Source organism: Podarcis pityusensis, assembly GCF_964106645.2.
Source record: "Podarcis pityusensis genome assembly, chromosome: 3".
Classification (NCBI taxonomy): Eukaryota; Metazoa; Chordata; class Lepidosauria; order Squamata; family Lacertidae; genus Podarcis; species Podarcis pityusensis.
In genome coordinates this window covers 77,543,656-77,561,618 of record NC_138026.1, presented here as the reverse complement: position 1 = coordinate 77,561,618, position 17,963 = coordinate 77,543,656, and the positions used below count along the sequence as shown (strand labels likewise).

General features: G+C 42.1%; 1 protein-coding gene across 18 annotated transcripts in view; it reads right to left on the bottom strand.

The window, feature by feature from the left end:
* Positions 1-17,963, bottom strand: part of RYR2 (ryanodine receptor 2) — a 260,198-nt gene that overhangs the window by 212,393 nt on the left and 29,842 nt on the right. For all 18 annotated transcript variants that reach the window (XM_080997555.1, XM_080997568.1, XM_080997565.1 and 15 more), the window contains exon 2: positions 2,318-2,437. In XM_080997555.1, coding sequence (XP_080853681.1) covers positions 2,318-2,437 — 120 coding nt within the window. The remainder of the gene's footprint in view (positions 1-2,317; positions 2,438-17,963) is intronic.

The following is a 17,963-nucleotide window of genomic DNA, read 5'->3' as shown; positions in this document are numbered from 1 at the left end:
CTTCACCATCATCTTCTCCATTTTTACCCTACCCATCTTTTTTTTTTAACTCCATTGTCACTGTTTCTTTTCACTTCCTTTTCTCTCAGTGAGACCCCATATACATGCTTTAAAAGGACTGCTCTTTCTTCAACCTTCTCTTTTTCTTATGCTTTCCCTTTCTACTGGGATGATCCCACCACTGAGGGCTAAAGCCAGACATACTGGAAAGAGCTGTAAATTATTGGCAAAAAAACTCCATAATGTCTCCACTTTATGTTGTACTTCTGAACTTAGAAGTTCAGAATCTGTCACCTGTTCTTTCCTATATTAATTTTTTACTAAATGCATCTTAGTTTTCTAGATGCCTGAGAAGCAGCTGCTATTCTTAAGTCTTTTAAAAGAAACCAACTAAAGAAAAAGAAATGGCAATATGATTACATGGACATCTTACTTATGGACCAACAGTGAAATACTGGGGAGGATACATTTGCTGTTTAATTAAAATTTATTTGCTAAATAATATTTTATAAAACTATAGAATACTGAAGTTACCTATCCTTTCATATTTTATTACTGGGAATTATTCAGTTACAAGTGAGCAGGACAGATGAAATCCTCAGAACCACTGCTATTATAATGAATCATTAATATTCCAATTAATTTTTTATAATGATGAATAATACATTCAAAATGATGACTGACTGAAAGTAAAACATTAGTCTGCACCACAGTGGAGATAATAAATTTAATTAAGGTTGCGCTGAAGGAATCTGTAGGCAGAAAAAAATAATAAAGGCCTTATATGCAAGATTATTTTAGTATATTTCCTTTACTTGCCAAAATTTAAAAATTTTATTCAAAACTAAATAAATAATGAACAGCCACAGATAACTACTGCTTCCTTTTAACAAATTAAATTGTCAGAATGCACTGAATCCTTTATTTGCCTCAACTGATTCCTATAATGCAGGGCTGTCCAAGAGGTCGATCATGATCTACTGGTCAATGACACAGGATGCCCCTGCCAATGGCTTCCTTAAGAAAAGCTCAACAACTTTGATGAAGCTTTCCCAAAAGAAAAGCTCAACAACTCTGGTCAATCCAATGGGTAGATCAGTGCCAGTCTTTTTATAGTGGTTGTAGATTGTAGTCTCTTGGACGATGGACAGCCCTGCTATAGTGGAACCCAAAACATTTTAGGTACAAAATGTTTTTCTTCAAAAATCTTTGACTGGCAGACTCCCATTTGATAGCACAGATTATGAAGATAGCCATGTGAGGAAAGGGGATTTCTGATAAGTCTCTGCTGTGTAGATCCTGGATCCATTTTCACCTACGACTGTCTCAAGAGCATGGGGATAGGGACCCTGTTGTAGGGGCACTTGCTTCAAGTACAGCTTGTGAAGATTGGAGGGTAACGTCAGCACCAATGAGATTGACAATAGCCAGAAAAGGATTCTGCAGACAATTTAAAGACATACAAATCTCCATGATGCTTTGCTTCCTGTGCTCCACATGACATCGTACAAGTATTTATTGTTCTTATTGCTCTTATTTATTGCAATTCTATAGCACCCTTCATCCAAGGATCACAGGGCAGTTTACAATATAAAAGTACCTGCAGTCTGCAGACCTACACACAGTAAAGTATAATGAATCCCAGAAAACTTAGGAAGAATGATATTTGATCAGTACACTAGTGCCAACTGACTGGCAATGGCTGTGATATTAGTTGTTAATATGCTATGAAACTTGAAGAGGACAAATATCACTTGGATAAGATGTTATTTATTTAACCTCACTCTCCACACTGAACACCTTGCACTAGAAAATTTAAATTAGCGTTCTCCCAAAAAAGGAAAGGCAGCAAATTAATCTAATTCACGTATTTTCTCGACATGCCCATCAATAAGATAACAATACACAAGCAATCTGTAATACATGGGCTGAAATCAACATCACATGAACAAACTTCCACCTACAGCCCCTCCATCCTCAAAATTAGCTCTGGAGAGTCCAGAGTAGATTTTGGAGAAGCGGGGAGGAGCTGTAGGGTGAAGGAGAAGAAGGTCACACAGCCTTCTTCAAAGGTTTCTGTATGATAATAGTTGTTCAGAATTTAGCTTGTCATTATGTATATTAACATCAGGTTTATTTTGATGGGTATAATATGTTGTGAATTATATAAGAAAAACATAATGTGCTGGAATGCAACTCAACTCTGCCTGCTGTAACACTTACTCTGCATCACAGAGGACAACATTTCAACAAGAAGAAAAGGTCTGTTATGTCAGTAATATTCAACACTGCATTAGAACAAGACAGTTTACGGTACCTTAGAATTTGAAGTGGATTCCAAGAAGCAGAGCCTGTTGCCAAATCCTTCTGCGGCAAGGCACAATTTCTGTTGTTCTTTGTGAACAGTAGCAGTGCACTGCAGAACCACTTCATCATCCTATTGAAGGACAGAGACAAATAAAAAGGAACATTGTTAGAACTCTTATGCTACAAAAACTTTGGGATGCATTTCCAAATACACGCTGGTAAAGCGTGGACAGCAAAAATAAATGCCAGAGTAGTTTTTATTCATTTCATTGAGAGCATGAATGATTCAAAAGGAAAATCAGCAGCAATGTAGCGAAGTATTGTCCATGCCGAAAACCAATTCCCAAACCTAACTATTCCCGCAAGCCAAAACACTAGAGAGTGTTGGTAACTCTTTCCATCTCACAATTCTAAACCAAGACCAGAGCCTCCATAGAAGCAGAAGTCATGGCAACTGGAATGTTCACCCAGAGCATCCAGAATTCCTTTAAATCTCCAAGGGTAGACCAGCTCAGTGGGTCCCTTGGAAGTTTTTAAGCAGAGGTTGGATGACCATCTGTCATGTATGATCTAGATAAGATTCTTGCATTGCAGGGAGTTGGACTAGATGACCCTCGGAATCCCTTCCAATTCTACAATTCTATTATTCTATTACCTAATTTGGAAATGGCTGTTCCCACAGCACTTATTTTACTAATCTGTTTAGAGATTGTTGGTGCTGTGCAATAGGCTCTATCTGGGAGCACTTACATACTATGGCTTAACTGATCATAGGGAATAAAGTTTAATTAATTTAAATATATTGAGACAAATGGAAAACTAGAGGGTTTAGATTTGTAATACAGATTAAAACCTTTGTGTATATAGCAGCCCTGAGCTTGTCAAACATAAAGACATGTGGCTAAGGCATAAAATCATTACTATCGTTTTGATCAAGAACAAGGTTACACAACAGCACAGAGATAATATAGGCTATGTGCATCAACATTGCACAAAGTCTCCAAGTCTTGCCATTAATCTCATCTTTGCTGTCCTGATTCTGGAGTTGCCAGATTGAAATGAAGCACTGAGAGAATATTAATATGCTCAGCACTGACAGCTTGGTATCAAGACCGTCTTTTGCATAGTCAGCAGAGCACTTCTACTTCAATCATGCAACTGAGTTAAAACTGACTATGCATTTATCTGCAATCATAACTGTAACCCTCAATTTGTTAAGTGACTTCCATGAATCCACAGTCTTTAGCAATACTTGAAAAGTGGATGGAAAGGTTTGTGGATGTGCCTCATATTATTCCTGTTTCTCACTTACCATCTTACAATCTCTATTGTGCCGAGTCACTATGAAACAATGTCAAATCGCTTTTAGTAGACAGTGGCATTAAGTATGTGCTCTTGATTGATTCCTAATAAAAAATGTTCATGCAACTGATCATATTTTCATTAGGGATGACTCATACTAATATTGTTGCTGATGTGTTTTTGAAGTTATAAGACCAAAAAAATCAAGTTGAGCTGTCAGATATGAACAGTAATTGCAGTATCTGCTTGAGGTATTGCTTAACAAGAGCAAGCCTGGTGATTCTGAGTGGGGTTGCTCAGACTCTGATTCACTCTGAAGCTGATTTAGCCACACACACACAGAGTAGCTGTCAAAACCACATCTACCTAAGGGGGGTGCTAGAAAGACCCTTACCATATGCTTTATCCCTGTTGTTCATCTATAGTATCTGAAGGTTAACATGAAACATCCCTAGTGACATGTGTCCTCCAGATGTTACTAGATACAGTTCCAATCAACCCCAGGAAGCACAGCCAACGATTAGTAGAAGAAGAAGAAGAAGAAGAAGAAGAAGAAGAAGAAGAAGAGTTTGGATTTGATATCCCGCCTTTCACTCCCTTTAAGGAGTCTTAAAGCGGCTAACATTCTCCTTTCCCTTCCTCCCCCACAACAAACACTCTGTGAGGTGAGTGGGGATGAGAGACTTCAAAGAAGTGTGACTGGCCCAAGGTCACCCAGCAGCTGCATGTGGAGGAGCGGAGACGCAAACCCGGTTCCCCAGATTACGAGACTACCGCTCTTAACCACTACACCACACTGGCTCTCATTAGGAATGATAGTCACACTAGAAGTTTCAATAGATGGAGAACAATCCATAAAAGAACATTCTAATGAAGGACAATACCGGCCATAAACCAAAATAATACCCACAACTGAAATAAGCACTTCATGGTCTTAGGCAAGACACAACATTGTTCCCTCAGCCTCAGGTCACCAAATATAACACAGAGATGATGCTGAACTACTTTACGGAGCCGTTGTAAAGATTACATATTAATGTGGCTTGATTTGAACACTCCAAACCCTGCTGCAGAACAGGCAACATTTGCTGCTATCAACAATTGCAAACCCATTGACGGCTTGTGTCATCCAGTGCAGGAAGAGGTCGCAGGCTAACTACAGAGTGGTCATCCACTCGGAGGGCAAGGTTACTCAACTGAGCAGGTCCATCAGAGTGTTGTCATATCCAACCAAGAACCTTTTGCGCAGGTAGGATGACTTAAACTTTGTCTCCAGTAAGCCTTTCTTGGCAGAGCTCAAAGCAACCTCCAATGTCTGTGTTGCTGGGAAGTGGGAGGCTAGGCAGTTGGAGGAAGTTCTGTAGCAGAGGTGATATGCAACAAAAATAGAATGCTGCATCTCAAAACCCATGCAATAACTCATATTACATCTTTTAGACTCTGTCCAATGCATTATCCAACTTCATGTTAAAGAGCTCTGTACCATCAAACAGAAGATCTTTAGCTTCCTGAATCAGTCTAGATAACCACAGTCACGCTGGCACAGGGCTAATAAACAGACCCTTACTTCAGAATTATACTGTAAACCACCCTGTGATCTTCAGATGAAGGGCATTATATAAATGTAATAAACATCAATAACAACCGCAAACATCCATGTGCCCAGATTAGAGGATTTGGTCCTCGGCCATGGGATCCATCTCCTGCTAGAATATCTAAATGGGTTCTCTTTCATCATCCAGAAGATATTCAAAAAAGGAACAAGCTATTTCCCATGAGGACTGCTGGAAATAAGACATACAGATCATGTACCTTTGTAGCATTGTAGAGAGACAATGCTATTTAAAAAACATATGGTCCATACAATCCAACCCTCACAATCTGTAGCTGCAGTGTGCACATTTTAATGGACTTGGGTGGTTAGAGTGTAGTGCTGATAATGCCAATGTCATGGGTTTGATCCTCATAAGGGTCATTTGCATATTCCTGCATTGCAGTGGGAAGGACTAGATGACTCTCAGGGTCCCTTCCAACTCTACAATTCTATGGTTCTACGAATGTCATCCAAGTCCAGATTCATAATTTGTTTGCTCCAGACAAACCACAAGCTATAAGCCATAGAACAAACCATAATTACAGGTCGTGGTTTGTGTGGAGTGAAGCAAACTACGAGCTCAGATTCAGATGAAGTCTGTGCCAATCCATGGCTTAGCTCAGAGCAGCACTGCAGCAGCAGGGCCAGAGAAGGAATGAAGTAGCTACAGCCTCCTCTCTGGGAACTCAAACGCTCATACATTCATGCTAAGTCATCGTTTGGTTTAGCATTACATTCAAACCAGGTCACTGCAGTATGGCTAATAACATTATAGAGTGATTTGTTTATGCACACATTACTTGGGACATTAGGGTTATCACTACTGCAGATCATTCCGCCTGACCTGGCCACCTTCACTAGTGCTACAGCAAAGTAGTTGGAGAATGCCATTTTAAAAGTGCAAAAGTTGATTTAAATTAAAAGTACATGATGAAATACAAATCTTCCGAGAATCTGGGTTGATGTGTTGCCTGCTTTCCTGGAAGAAACAATGTGGCTTTCATAAATGACATGGAATGGAAAACGGCCCAACATATTGAAACAATAGGGAGTCTTTCAAAATATATTACAGTACTATAAATTTCACTGGCACTCATTTATAATCCACATGATTACGTACAGGCTTAAATTCAAACTCTAATCATGTACGAGCAGAAAATTTGCCATCTATTTTTATAACACTTCAAAGGAAAATACTGCAGTGTATCATATATATTCTACTCAGCTGCATCTACTAGTTTCAAAACTGTCATGTTTGAGCACGTAACTCAAAACTTGCATATTGTCATGAGTGCCATGGAGGTGTCGTGGAGGGGGGAGTGAGACCCTAAGAAGGTGTAGGAGGATCTTGGAGAGCTAAAAGGGTCCCAGTGGTATGTGGGTAATGGATTCCAAACCCCAATAAATGCTGGATCCTGGAGAGGGTCCCAGCATAGCTGTCAACCTTCCCTTTTTTTGCGGGAAATTCCCTTATTTCAGCGCCGTTTCCCGCTGCTATCCCAGATTGTTAGATATCCCATAGACTGTCTCCGGGACAGGTGAGGCTGCTGATCCCTTCTTTTCAAATCCGAAAGTTGACAGCTATGCTGCTGATCCCTTATTTTTGAGGCTGCTGATCCCTTATTTTCAAAACTGAAAGTTGACAGCTATGGGTCCCAGTGGGTTAGCGGGTGGAAATCTGCCTTCCAAAGATGACTTGCGCAAACTCTCAGAAGGGCCTCCCATTAACTCCCTCCCAGAGATGCCTCCCTTAGCTTCTTCAGCCAAGGACCTGCCTGTTAAACAGGAGTCTCCCTGTTCATGGGATGCAGCTGGGAGTAAATCCAATGCTGATCTGGCTTGCATCTCACCTCTGTCACCTAGGACACAGAGATGCCAGCACCAGCATGCAAAAACCTTACCTAGCCAGCCCACTAGAAGGAGAGCACATTTGCAGTCAACCTCAGGACTCCAGCAACATGGTGCACTAAATGCTGTGCCTGCCTCATCCTTCAGAAGGAAAGCATAGAGAATACAGTGGTACCTCGGGTTACATACACTTCAGGTTACAGACGCTTCAGGTTACAGACTCCGCTAACCCAGAAATAGTACCTCAGGTTAAGAACTTTGCTTCAGGATGAGAAGAGAAATTGTGCTCCGGCGGCGTGGCAGCTAAAGTGGTGCTTCAAGTTAAGAGCAATTTCAGGTTAAGAACAGACCTCCGGAACGAATTAAGTACTTAACCCGAGGTACCACTGTATGTCACTTGTTGGTTCAACATCTTAGCTCGTGGCTAGTCATGCCTTTTGAGCTCTCATGGAACTGCTGATCCTTGCAACCTGTGGTTTGACTTATGTGCCGTTCTTTCTTGGTCCCCCAACCAGTGTTCGAAACTCCCATTTTTCTAGGCACATTTTGCGACAGGGAATTTCATTAGTGCAAGCGGTTTCTGAGCTTTGGGCGCAGTACTGCGCCTAAGATTTAAGATTAAAACTGCGGACTGGAAGAAAAGGAGGCCCTTTTTCTGCCTCCCTGCCTCCAGCTAGTCTCTGAAGACTGGAGAAGAGACCCTCCTAAAATATTAGGGGAGTGGGCAGGAGAAGGACTGGACCATGTGAAAAACAAACATAATATTTTAGCCACAGTTCTTTCATTTTCACCTTTGTATTCTTGTTATAAAAAAGCAGGCCTAAGCATTCCATTGTTGCGCCCATAACCTAGGCTTAAGGTGCCATTTCGCTCCTAGCTTTCATATCTCAGTATCTAACACTGGCTCAGTCAAAGATAAGACAGCATAACTTGCTCATCCTGGCTCAGCGTTCCGGGGGATATTCCAAGGGCAGGACCAGAGCAGGAAGATTAGGCTAGATCCTAAGCCAGGCACAGGTAAACTCCGGCCCTCCAGATGTTTGGGACTACAATTCCCATCATCCTTAGCTAACAGGACCAGTGGTCAGGGATGATGGAAATTGTAGTCCCAAACATCTGGAGGGCCGGAGTTTGCCTATGCCTGTCCTAAGTCCATTCAGTGTGATCACGTAACCTGACAACCTGATGCAGGACAATACTGAAAGGCTTGTTTTCCTTTGTTAGGCTTAGGTAGAGAAGCAGCTGAACAGGCTTTGGATCTGTTGTACCTTTATGCCAGCCTAATTTACACTGGCTTGCTTCTTGTACATAGGATTGCTCACCAAGTGATCAATGCTAGTAATAAGTGTGTGTCTTTAATTTAATTATACCCACACCAGGAAACTGATTGGTGACTGTTTTCCAATTGGTGTACATACATTTGTTACATATTACCATATATGCAGATTTTAAGCTTTATGCTGTGTGGATCGTTTTCTGTGCAGAAAAAGCACTGTGTGTGAGAAAGGTCTGAGATTACAACAAATGATGTGATAAAAGTAATTTTACACTGAATCAGAAATTGACAGCTAACACACCAACTACTACTGTATCACAGTAATTTGCTTTTAACAACAAAAACACCCTCCCTTAAAAAAACCAAATCCTTAGCAGTTCCTGTTATATAAAGAAGCAAATGACAGCAAGCCTGAGATAATAAGACCTACATATTACTTACTGCAGTTATTAAAAATATATTTAATTTTGCTGATGGTTTTTCCCAAATTGCATGTTTAGAAATAACCAGCAAGTCAGTAAAACGAGAGGAGCTACTTCATGTCCTTGCAGCCTGGAAGTGTCTGGGGAAATGTTGACAAACTAATTCTAAACACTAACAGGCAACACAGATTGAACCTTTGACCTAGTTGCCAAAGCATTTTGAGAAATGCAGCAATTTACTTACATCAAGTGTTACTGCTGTTGCTAGCTCAATTATCAGGCCATGGAAATATAAGAGCATCTTTTAGTAGCTCATTTATGGCATTTTAAAATCATATGTATCTTAACCAAGATTGAGAACATTCTTCTGCACAAGCTAGTTTGGCTTCCAAACCTATACAGTGGTACCCCGCAAGACGAATGCCTCGCAAGACGGAAAACCCGCAAGACGAAAGGGTTTTCTGTTTTGGAGGCGCTTCGCAAGACGAATTTCCCTATGGGCTTGCTTCGCAAGACGAAAGCCCATAGGGAAATCTCCGGGGACCTCTTTTAAATGCTGGTGGTGGGGAGCAAAGCCTTCCCCCCCCCTCCGGCCTTCAGAAGAGATCCAGGAAGGCCGGCGGGGGCCGAAAGGCTTTGCTCCCCACCGCCAGCATTTTAAAAGCAGTCCGGGATAGCAGGGAAGAGCTTCCCGCTATCGCGGACGGCTTTTGAAGGCAGGCGGGGGGGGGAGCAAAGACTTTCGCCCCCCGGCCGCCTTCAGAAGAGGTCCAGGACCTCTTCTGAAGGCGGGCGGGGGGTGAAAGTCTTTGCTCCCCCCTGCCTGCCTTCCCGGGAGAGCGGAGAAAGGCAGCGCCTTTCTCCGCTGTCCCGGACGGCTTTTGAAGACAGGCGGGGGTGGGCAAAGACTTTCGCCCCCCGCCCGCCTTCAGAAGAGGTCCAGGGCCTCTTCTGAAGGCGGGCGGGGGGCGAAAGTCTTTGCTCCCCCCTGCCTACCTTCCCGGACGGCTTTTGAAGGCAGGCGGGGGGGGCCAAAGACTTTCGCCCCCCGCCCGCCTTCAGAAGAGGTCCAGGACCTCTTCTGAAGGCGGGCGGGGGGCGAAAGTCTTTGCTCCCCCCTGCCTGCCCTCCCGGGAGAGCTTTTGAAGGCGGGCGGGGGGCGAAAGTCTTTGTTCCCCCCTGCCTGCCTTCCCGAACGGCTTTTGAAGGCAGGCGGGGGGGCCAAAGACTTTCGCCCCCCCGCCCGCCTTCAGAAGAGGTCCAGGACCTCTTCTGAAGGCGGGCGGGGGGCAAAAGTCTTTGGCCCCCCCTGCCTGCCTTCCCAGGGGCTTTTACATCGCCCCGGACAGCGGAGAAGTCCTCCGCTGTCCCGGGCGATTTTAAAATGCCGCCCGCCAGCATTTTAAGATCGCCCCGGACAGCGGAGAAGTCCTCCGCTGTCCCGGGGTTTTTTAAAATGCTGGGGGTGGGAAGAAAAGCCCTTGTCCCCCCCCCCCCCAGCCTTCAGAAGAGGTCGGGGGACAGACTGTCCCCGGACCTGGTCTGAAGGCGGTTTCCTTAGGAACGCATTAATTGATTTTCAATGCATTCCTATGGGAAACCGTGCATCGCAAGACGAAAAACTCGCAAGAAGAAAAAACTTGCGGAACGAATTAATTTCGTCTTGCGAGGCACCACTGTATTAAAATCTTCAATAGATTTTGACTCTAAATATATACTTCACTGTTAACATTTTCTCCTTGAATAGTCTCTATTGGTTCAAAATATTTTGACAGGTTTAATAGAACTTTGTAACATTGCACAATATTGTATTTCGGTTTACTTGGATCTGTCATGTACTTATAGAATCTGAAGAAACATTGTGTTTTTGTGTAAGGTTTTTTGCATTAAAAAAAATACCTGTTTCAAGTTGTTCCATGCAGCTACAATTTCTCTTTTCTCTAATCAGATCTCATAGTGCTATACTCCCGACACAATAATGTTCCATCCCATTTTCTTTTCTGCCAGGTCTATTAAGCCTTCACACTCGCTATCTGTCATTTGCCCTATCTCTAACATAGCTTCCTTCAATAGTGAGTAAGATAATGTGGCAGATTCAACAAGCCTCAGGGCATAAAGTCCCTTGGCTTTCCATCTCCTGGGACCTCTTCTGATTCAGCTTTAGTGTTCATTTCCTTAACTGCCCACACAACTCCTATTGTCCCTAGGGCCTGTGTGAGGGTTCACCCCAGGCAAATAGACCTTACACTTCTCTCTCAGATGCCTGCTTGTTTTCAGATAGTCCATTGTTCAAGAATTCAGCTTCCTGTTAGAATTTTCATTAACATTTCATGAAACCACAGCAGTTTGGCTGCTCACTTCTATAAGCTTCATCATCACCACACCACACCACCGCATCATTACTACTTTGAAATGTAGACTACAGGCATGCAGCCAAATATTTTAACTTTCAGCCTTCCTTTGCTTTGCAGCTCCTGGCTGTGTGCACATCTCCATTTTGTCAATTCTATCTCCCAGTTTTCCTTTCAGAATCTGCTTTCTGGACTTCTCCTGCATTCCATTAAATAAATCTAAGGAATACTGGAGGGTATGTAGCAAATATACAAACCACTTTCCAAATATACAGTAGATGTAAGGGGAAATAACCATTCTGGAGGATGCCCAGAAGGACTGGGGAACTACCATTTTAATAAATTATCCAATAGCACCTTAAAAGGTAAAGGGACCCCTGACCATTAGGTCCAGTCGTGACCGACTCTGGGCTTGCGGCCCTCATCTCGCTTTATTGGCCAAGGGAGCCAGCATACAGCTTCCGGGTCATGTGGCTAGCATGACTAAGCCGCTTCTGGTGAACCACAGCAGCACACGGAAACGCCGTTTACCTTCCCGCTGGAGCGGTACCTATTTATCTACTTGCACTTTGACGTGCTTTCGAACTGCTAGGTTGGCAGGAGCTGGGACCGGGCAACAGGAGCTCACCCCGTCGTGGGGAATCGAACTGCCGACCTTCTGATTGGCAAGTCCTAGGCTCTGTGGTTTAACCCACAGTGCCTTAGAGACCAGCTAAGTAGTTCTGGGTATACGCTTTCATGTGCATGCACACTTCCTCAGAAGCACTGAAACAGAAGTCACCAGACCCTTATATATAGTGGGAGGGTGGGGTGGGGTATTTCTCAGAATATATATATACAGTATAAGGGTATATATATCAGAACTATATATGTGTCTGATGACTTCTGTTTCAGTGTATCTGAAGAAGTGTGCATGCACACGAAAGCTTATACCCAGAACTATATAGTTGGTCTCTAAGGTGCTATTGGACAATTTTTTGAATTTTTAATTTATTTCAACTGCATCAGACCTACCTGAATCTAGTACCATTTTAATGTGGAGCTTAAAAATCCTGTTCATGAGCACAGCAGTCTCTCATACTGCACTGTATCTTGGCCCATGAATATTGTAATAATTTTGAAAGAGACATGTCATTCTGTATTTTCTGCTACCTTCTCTAATTCACAATAGATTTTGAATAATGGTGTACACAGATGTAGAGTTGGTCCACAGGTGCCCTTCTAATTGCAGAGAGCACTGCAGGCACTGTCACTCCTCCCACGATCACCTCCAACCATACTAGCAATGGATTGTCATTGGCATGTAAAGGTAAAGGGACCCTTGACCATTAGGTCCAGTCGCGGACAACTCTGGGGTTGCAGCACTCATCTCGCTTTACTGGCTGAGGGAGCTGACATACAGCTTCCAGGTCATGTGGCCAGCATGACTAAGCCACTTCTGGCGAACCAGAGCAGCACACGAAACGCCGTTTACCTTCCCGCCTGAGCGGTACCTATTTATCCACTTGCACTCTGACGTGCTTTCAAACTGCTAGGTTGGAGGGAGCAGGGACCGAACAACGGGAGCTCACCCCGTCACAGGGATTCAAACCGCCGACCTTCTGATCGGCAAGCCCTAGGCTCTGTGGTTTAACCCACAGCGCCACTCGCTGTTAAGGTCATTGGCATGAACTACTAACAAATAAGGGAAAATCATAGTATAGCTGGATTTGTTTGGGTAAAACCGGCAAAATTTTCACTTTAAGAATAAAGGACCTCAGAACAGCTAATTAAAAATATACCCTATAATAATGTTGGACTATAATTTGTTAAGCATAACTTAAAACTTCAAAAGGTATTTAAAACATTAATCTAAGCATATGTTATAGTTTAGGAAATTAATCCGCAGCTTCAGTTAGCCATTAATCTTAAAAATCAAGATTGTCTGGTAACTGGATACATGTTGAATTTAGAACACATAATTCAAGGTGTGGGGGTGAGGGGACTTAACCAAAATGATACATCAATATTTTTTATTTTTTTATTTTTTGCATAATAAAACTTCAGCTTCTAAAATAATTACAATGCATTTTCTTTGTGAATTCAAGGACCACTGACAGGCAGCCATAAATAACGTATAATTGGTTTAGCAAATATATATGTAAAGAAATAAATAATGAAACAAGGGTTATATAACAATGCAGTCAAATCAGCTGTGCAGCACTGTACACAGAAGTTTGATTACCTAAATCCAAGCTGAATAAAGGACACTTATGAAAGCTGGATTTTATTTTCTATACTTTCAGAATTGTTGATATTTCCAGCTACATTAAGATATATCATGAGAATGTTACACTCCAGGAACATCAAACAGGTTATATTAATAACAAAAGTGATAAAATTAACTGCTACTAAGGAACCTTGAGGAAGCCACTTATTTGCTCTTAGAAATGCCACATCTAGGTGTTTTATTTTACTCAGGAATATGGTTAGTTAGCAGCATCTGGGAAGCTTTAATTATATTCATGGATATGCATAAGTTATCTTCTAGAGCAGTGGTTTCCAACTAATGGTCCGTGGATCCCAGGAGGTCTGCATAACCCACACAGGCGGTCCATGGCACCATTCATGTAACAAAAATGACTGTACAAATATCAACATTTCCAAAAGTAGGGGGTCAATAGCTTGACTTTTAAAAAACAGGGGGTCTGCAGTACTTAAGCTAATTGGGAACCACTGTTCCAGAAAAGATTGCTAAGTTCTTCAAACACCACCAAGTTCAGTTACACTTCCTGGACATATTGAAACTGAAACTGATCAGCATTTTATGATGTCCCCACCACAGACAAGAAACGAATCAGAGCATGGCGAATTAAAATTTCAATTTTCTCCAGAAAATAAGATGCTGAGAAACCCTTGTTTTATCTCTGTGTGCAAGGGCTGTAACTCTGTTCTTACATTTGGGACTGTGTATTTTACTTATGAAAGTTGTGATATATTTTGGTTTGGGGTTTTTTAAACAAATATTTCAATATCCATATACTTGAAACATTGTAGTTATGTGTTTAGTACAGTAGGCAAAATTATTATTATTATTGAATTTATATACCGCCCTTCTTCAAAAGATCACAGGGCAATAAACTACATAAAAACACAAAACGCATAGCATAATAATAATACAAAAAAAAAATACTTCATTCCCCAGCCTGGAACAGTCACATTTAGTCTGTTTAATTAGCCAAAGGCCCAGTTGAAGAGGAATGATTTTGCCTGGCACCTAAAGATATGTAACAAAGGCACCAGGTGAGCCTCCCTGGGGAGAGCCTTCCACGAAAGGAGAGCCACTGCCGAAAAGGCCTATTCTCATGCTGCCACCCTCAGGCCTCTCATGGAGGGCCTCAGATGATGATCTCCGAGTTCTTGTAGGTTCATATGGAGAGAGGTGGTCCTTGAGATATTGTGCTCCTGAGCCGTTTAAGGCTTTAAAAGTCAACACAGCACTTTGAATTGGACCTGGAAACTGATTGGCCAGGATTGGTGTTATGTGCTCTAACCGTCTTGCCCCAGTGATCACCCAAGCCAGTTGAAGTTTACAAACCATCTTCAGTGGCAGCCCCATGTACAATGCACAATTGACTACCCATCTCTTACTGGTGTCTGGGAAGGTCATGCAAGGCCTATCCTTACCTTCCCAGAGCTCAGTAAGCAGGTGGAGGACTTAAAAATTCTTTCTGTAACAGGAAAGCCTGGTGCAGAAAGAGCATTTTGTTTCCTAGGCTCCGGGAAGGTCTCACGAGATCTTGTGGGACCTTCACAAGATCTGTCCACACAAGGTACTGGGTACAACCAAAAGAAATTCAAGCCCAATGTGGGCTGGTTACACATCTTATTTAAATAAGAAAAAAATGTGCCTTCAAAGGAACACTCACTGTTATCTCATGCAGTTTTATTTATAGATTAGGTACAGCCAGAAGCAAAGCAGCTGGTAAGAATGGACTGTCTGTAGGCTGAGTGGCAAAAATTCCATAGATTTCCATGAAGCTCTGTGCTTATTCTACTCTAGTTTACCACTTATGTTCATTTCCCTGGAACAAATACAGCACACACGCACACCGCACAATAGTGCATCAGTTCATCGTGACTCCCCCGATCCAAATTACAAATGGCAGTGCAAGTAGAACTAGCATCACTTATCAGAAATTTCCCAGCTGAAGGTCTTCAGATCACATGGGGTCTGAAAAGGAGGGTCAGATAGCAGGGGGGTAAAGTAACCATGTACCACCATAGATTCCTCTGGTCTGGTTACACCTGTACTCTCTATACAACAATGCAGCACCTATTCTTCCCCCAACATCTTGCTGCACATACTATACAGTGGTGCTGTAATGAGTATGGGTTGCTCGTGCGTAAGTTGCCGCCTCTCCTGGCTTTGTTGCCTTGCTAAACCTTTCAGTCTGGGCAGCCCTTCACTTCATGGCTGCCTCAGTCGCTAGCAGAATCCGTCAGTGGGTGTTTCTTAAATCTCTTCCAACATAAAAGTTGTTTGACACCCAGTCTCCTCCTACTCTCTCTGCGCGGTAGTCTTCTGCGCAGGGAGGGCGTGGGTAGAGGAGGACCCGTGCTCTCCCCGCTGGTGTCCAGTGAAGAGTCCTGGAGCCCTCTCGCTGATTCCCCCATCAGCCCCCCTTTATCCCTGGTGTTGCGCTGATTTGCTTCCCCATCTGCGGAGCTGCCTCTCTCCCTGCTGGGCCCTTCTCCAGCATCATTTGAGAGCCTTCCCTCCGCCTCTAGCTCCGATGTCAGTTCCCTGACAGGTACCTCGGTTTTTGAACAGCTTAGTTCATGAACAACTTGGAAATCAAACACCGCAAACCCGGAAGTAGGTGTTCCGGATTGTGAACTTTTTTCAGAATCCAAACTATTCCATTTTTAGTGTTACGCTTCCTTTTTCAGTGCCACACTTCCGTTTTGAGTGCCCCTGCTCCTGCTTGCATGGGAGGAGGAGCTGGATTGGGGCAGCTCAGCTGGGGAGCGCCTCTGCTTCCCAAATGAGAGATCCCCGCCCCACTCCTGCTTGCATACAAAATACAAAACTACATGTTAATCAGTTGTGGGTGTAACCGCTATGCAATGAAAATGCTGTAAGTGGTCTGGTTTGAAAAATCAAACAGCACCTCCTTGGCTTAAACCCCATATCAAAAACGCTTTGCAGTGATGGATATTTTGTCCAACAATAATCTGTGTAGGAAGTCATTGTGATAATACTTGTGATAATACCAAGACTTCAGAAGCTATCCGTTTCTCCAGTTACCAGTGGCATTCCTTATTTCTGTGATCTATAATCTCTCTTCATTAAATAGTTCTAAATGGAATGTTAATCTTATTAGGTAGCAGGAAACATCCAAACAAACACTATGGAGTTTACTAATTTACTTAAATGACACTCTGTCATACTATAATCTAGTTTATATCATGAACTAAAACTGATGGGTTTATAAGCAACAGACTTAAATCTATAGCTAGGGTCATAATTTTGTTCTTTTTCCCCATTCCAGCTCATTAATTTGGCAAGTCCAAGCACCATTATTCAAACAAGAATAGAAATACTCTATTGCAGCTGTGTTCTCTTCTGTAAAAGGTACAAAGAGTTCTTCTTTGGCATGTTAAAAACTATATTGAATGTGTAACATGAAGTGTCATTTACATCAATTAGGCAAAGTTTTTAGGTCTGCACATAGATAACCCTGCATATAATGGGTTGGATTCCAAGATGCCATGACTGGAATTCCACTCATGGCCCCATAGACACCACTGGAACCTGCTAATGGAAGGGGAGAGAGAATTCTCACCTATTCTCCCTCCCCTATGCTTCTCTACATCTGCAGTGAATGATATCTGAAGCTATTAAAACAACTTAGTAAAACCTGAGCAAACCGTATCAATTAAGGTTTACACATCTCCAACCAACCTTGAGGCACCTTACTAACAATTAAGCATCTTTACATGTTTTTTTTCTGTTCTTGCCTATATGTGCCTGCCATACTGATCTCTGTGGTGGAGATGGAACCATTCTCTCTACTTTTAGGTCTCTTCCTGAAAACCACTTTTTCTATACTGACTTTCCTCAACTGCCTCACTTGTTCTACTGCAGCTAATGTTAGTAGTCATTGAAGCAGTAGTACTTACATAGAACAGCTCAGATAGAAGGTTATTACATCTGTACTTCTATACTGTTATTTTATTTCAATGGCAAGCCTTCTGAACTGAGACAATGTTGTTCATGCATACAGTATTAACCTGCAAATTGTTGGCATTGAGTATTTTTTTCAAAGTAGCAATAACAATAATAAAAGGTTAGGATGTAATTACTGAAGATTTGATACTGTAGTATAAAACAAAACAGCAGTGATGAAAATTCTTTTTTTATTCAGACAAACCTTCCTGTATTGTTGCAAGAGAACATTTTATTTATCATTGTCATGTGGTATATTTTTTTCAGAGAAATAAACAAATTGGTAGCTATTTGATTAGAAGGGGGGGGGGAATCCACAGCTCTAGCTCATTCTTTCTATTAAGATATCCTCCACAAAATCACTTGGAGATTTGTTTTTTGTTTTTAGTCTGATGCACTACTGCACCTCTAATCTTACCTGCATTAGACATATAGTTTATGTTCAGATATAATGCTAAATCATATTTTGGCATTATAAAAACAAGTGGAAGCTGTGGTTGAGTATAGAAAAGGAAACCATTTAAAGTCTGACATTTGCTTTAGCTTTCAACTGTAGAATAATTTAAAACTCTTGAGTGCCAAAGGGGGGGGGGAGCCAAACTGAGATAATTAAAACTTAATATAAACCATAGCCTTCATATTATCAACATAT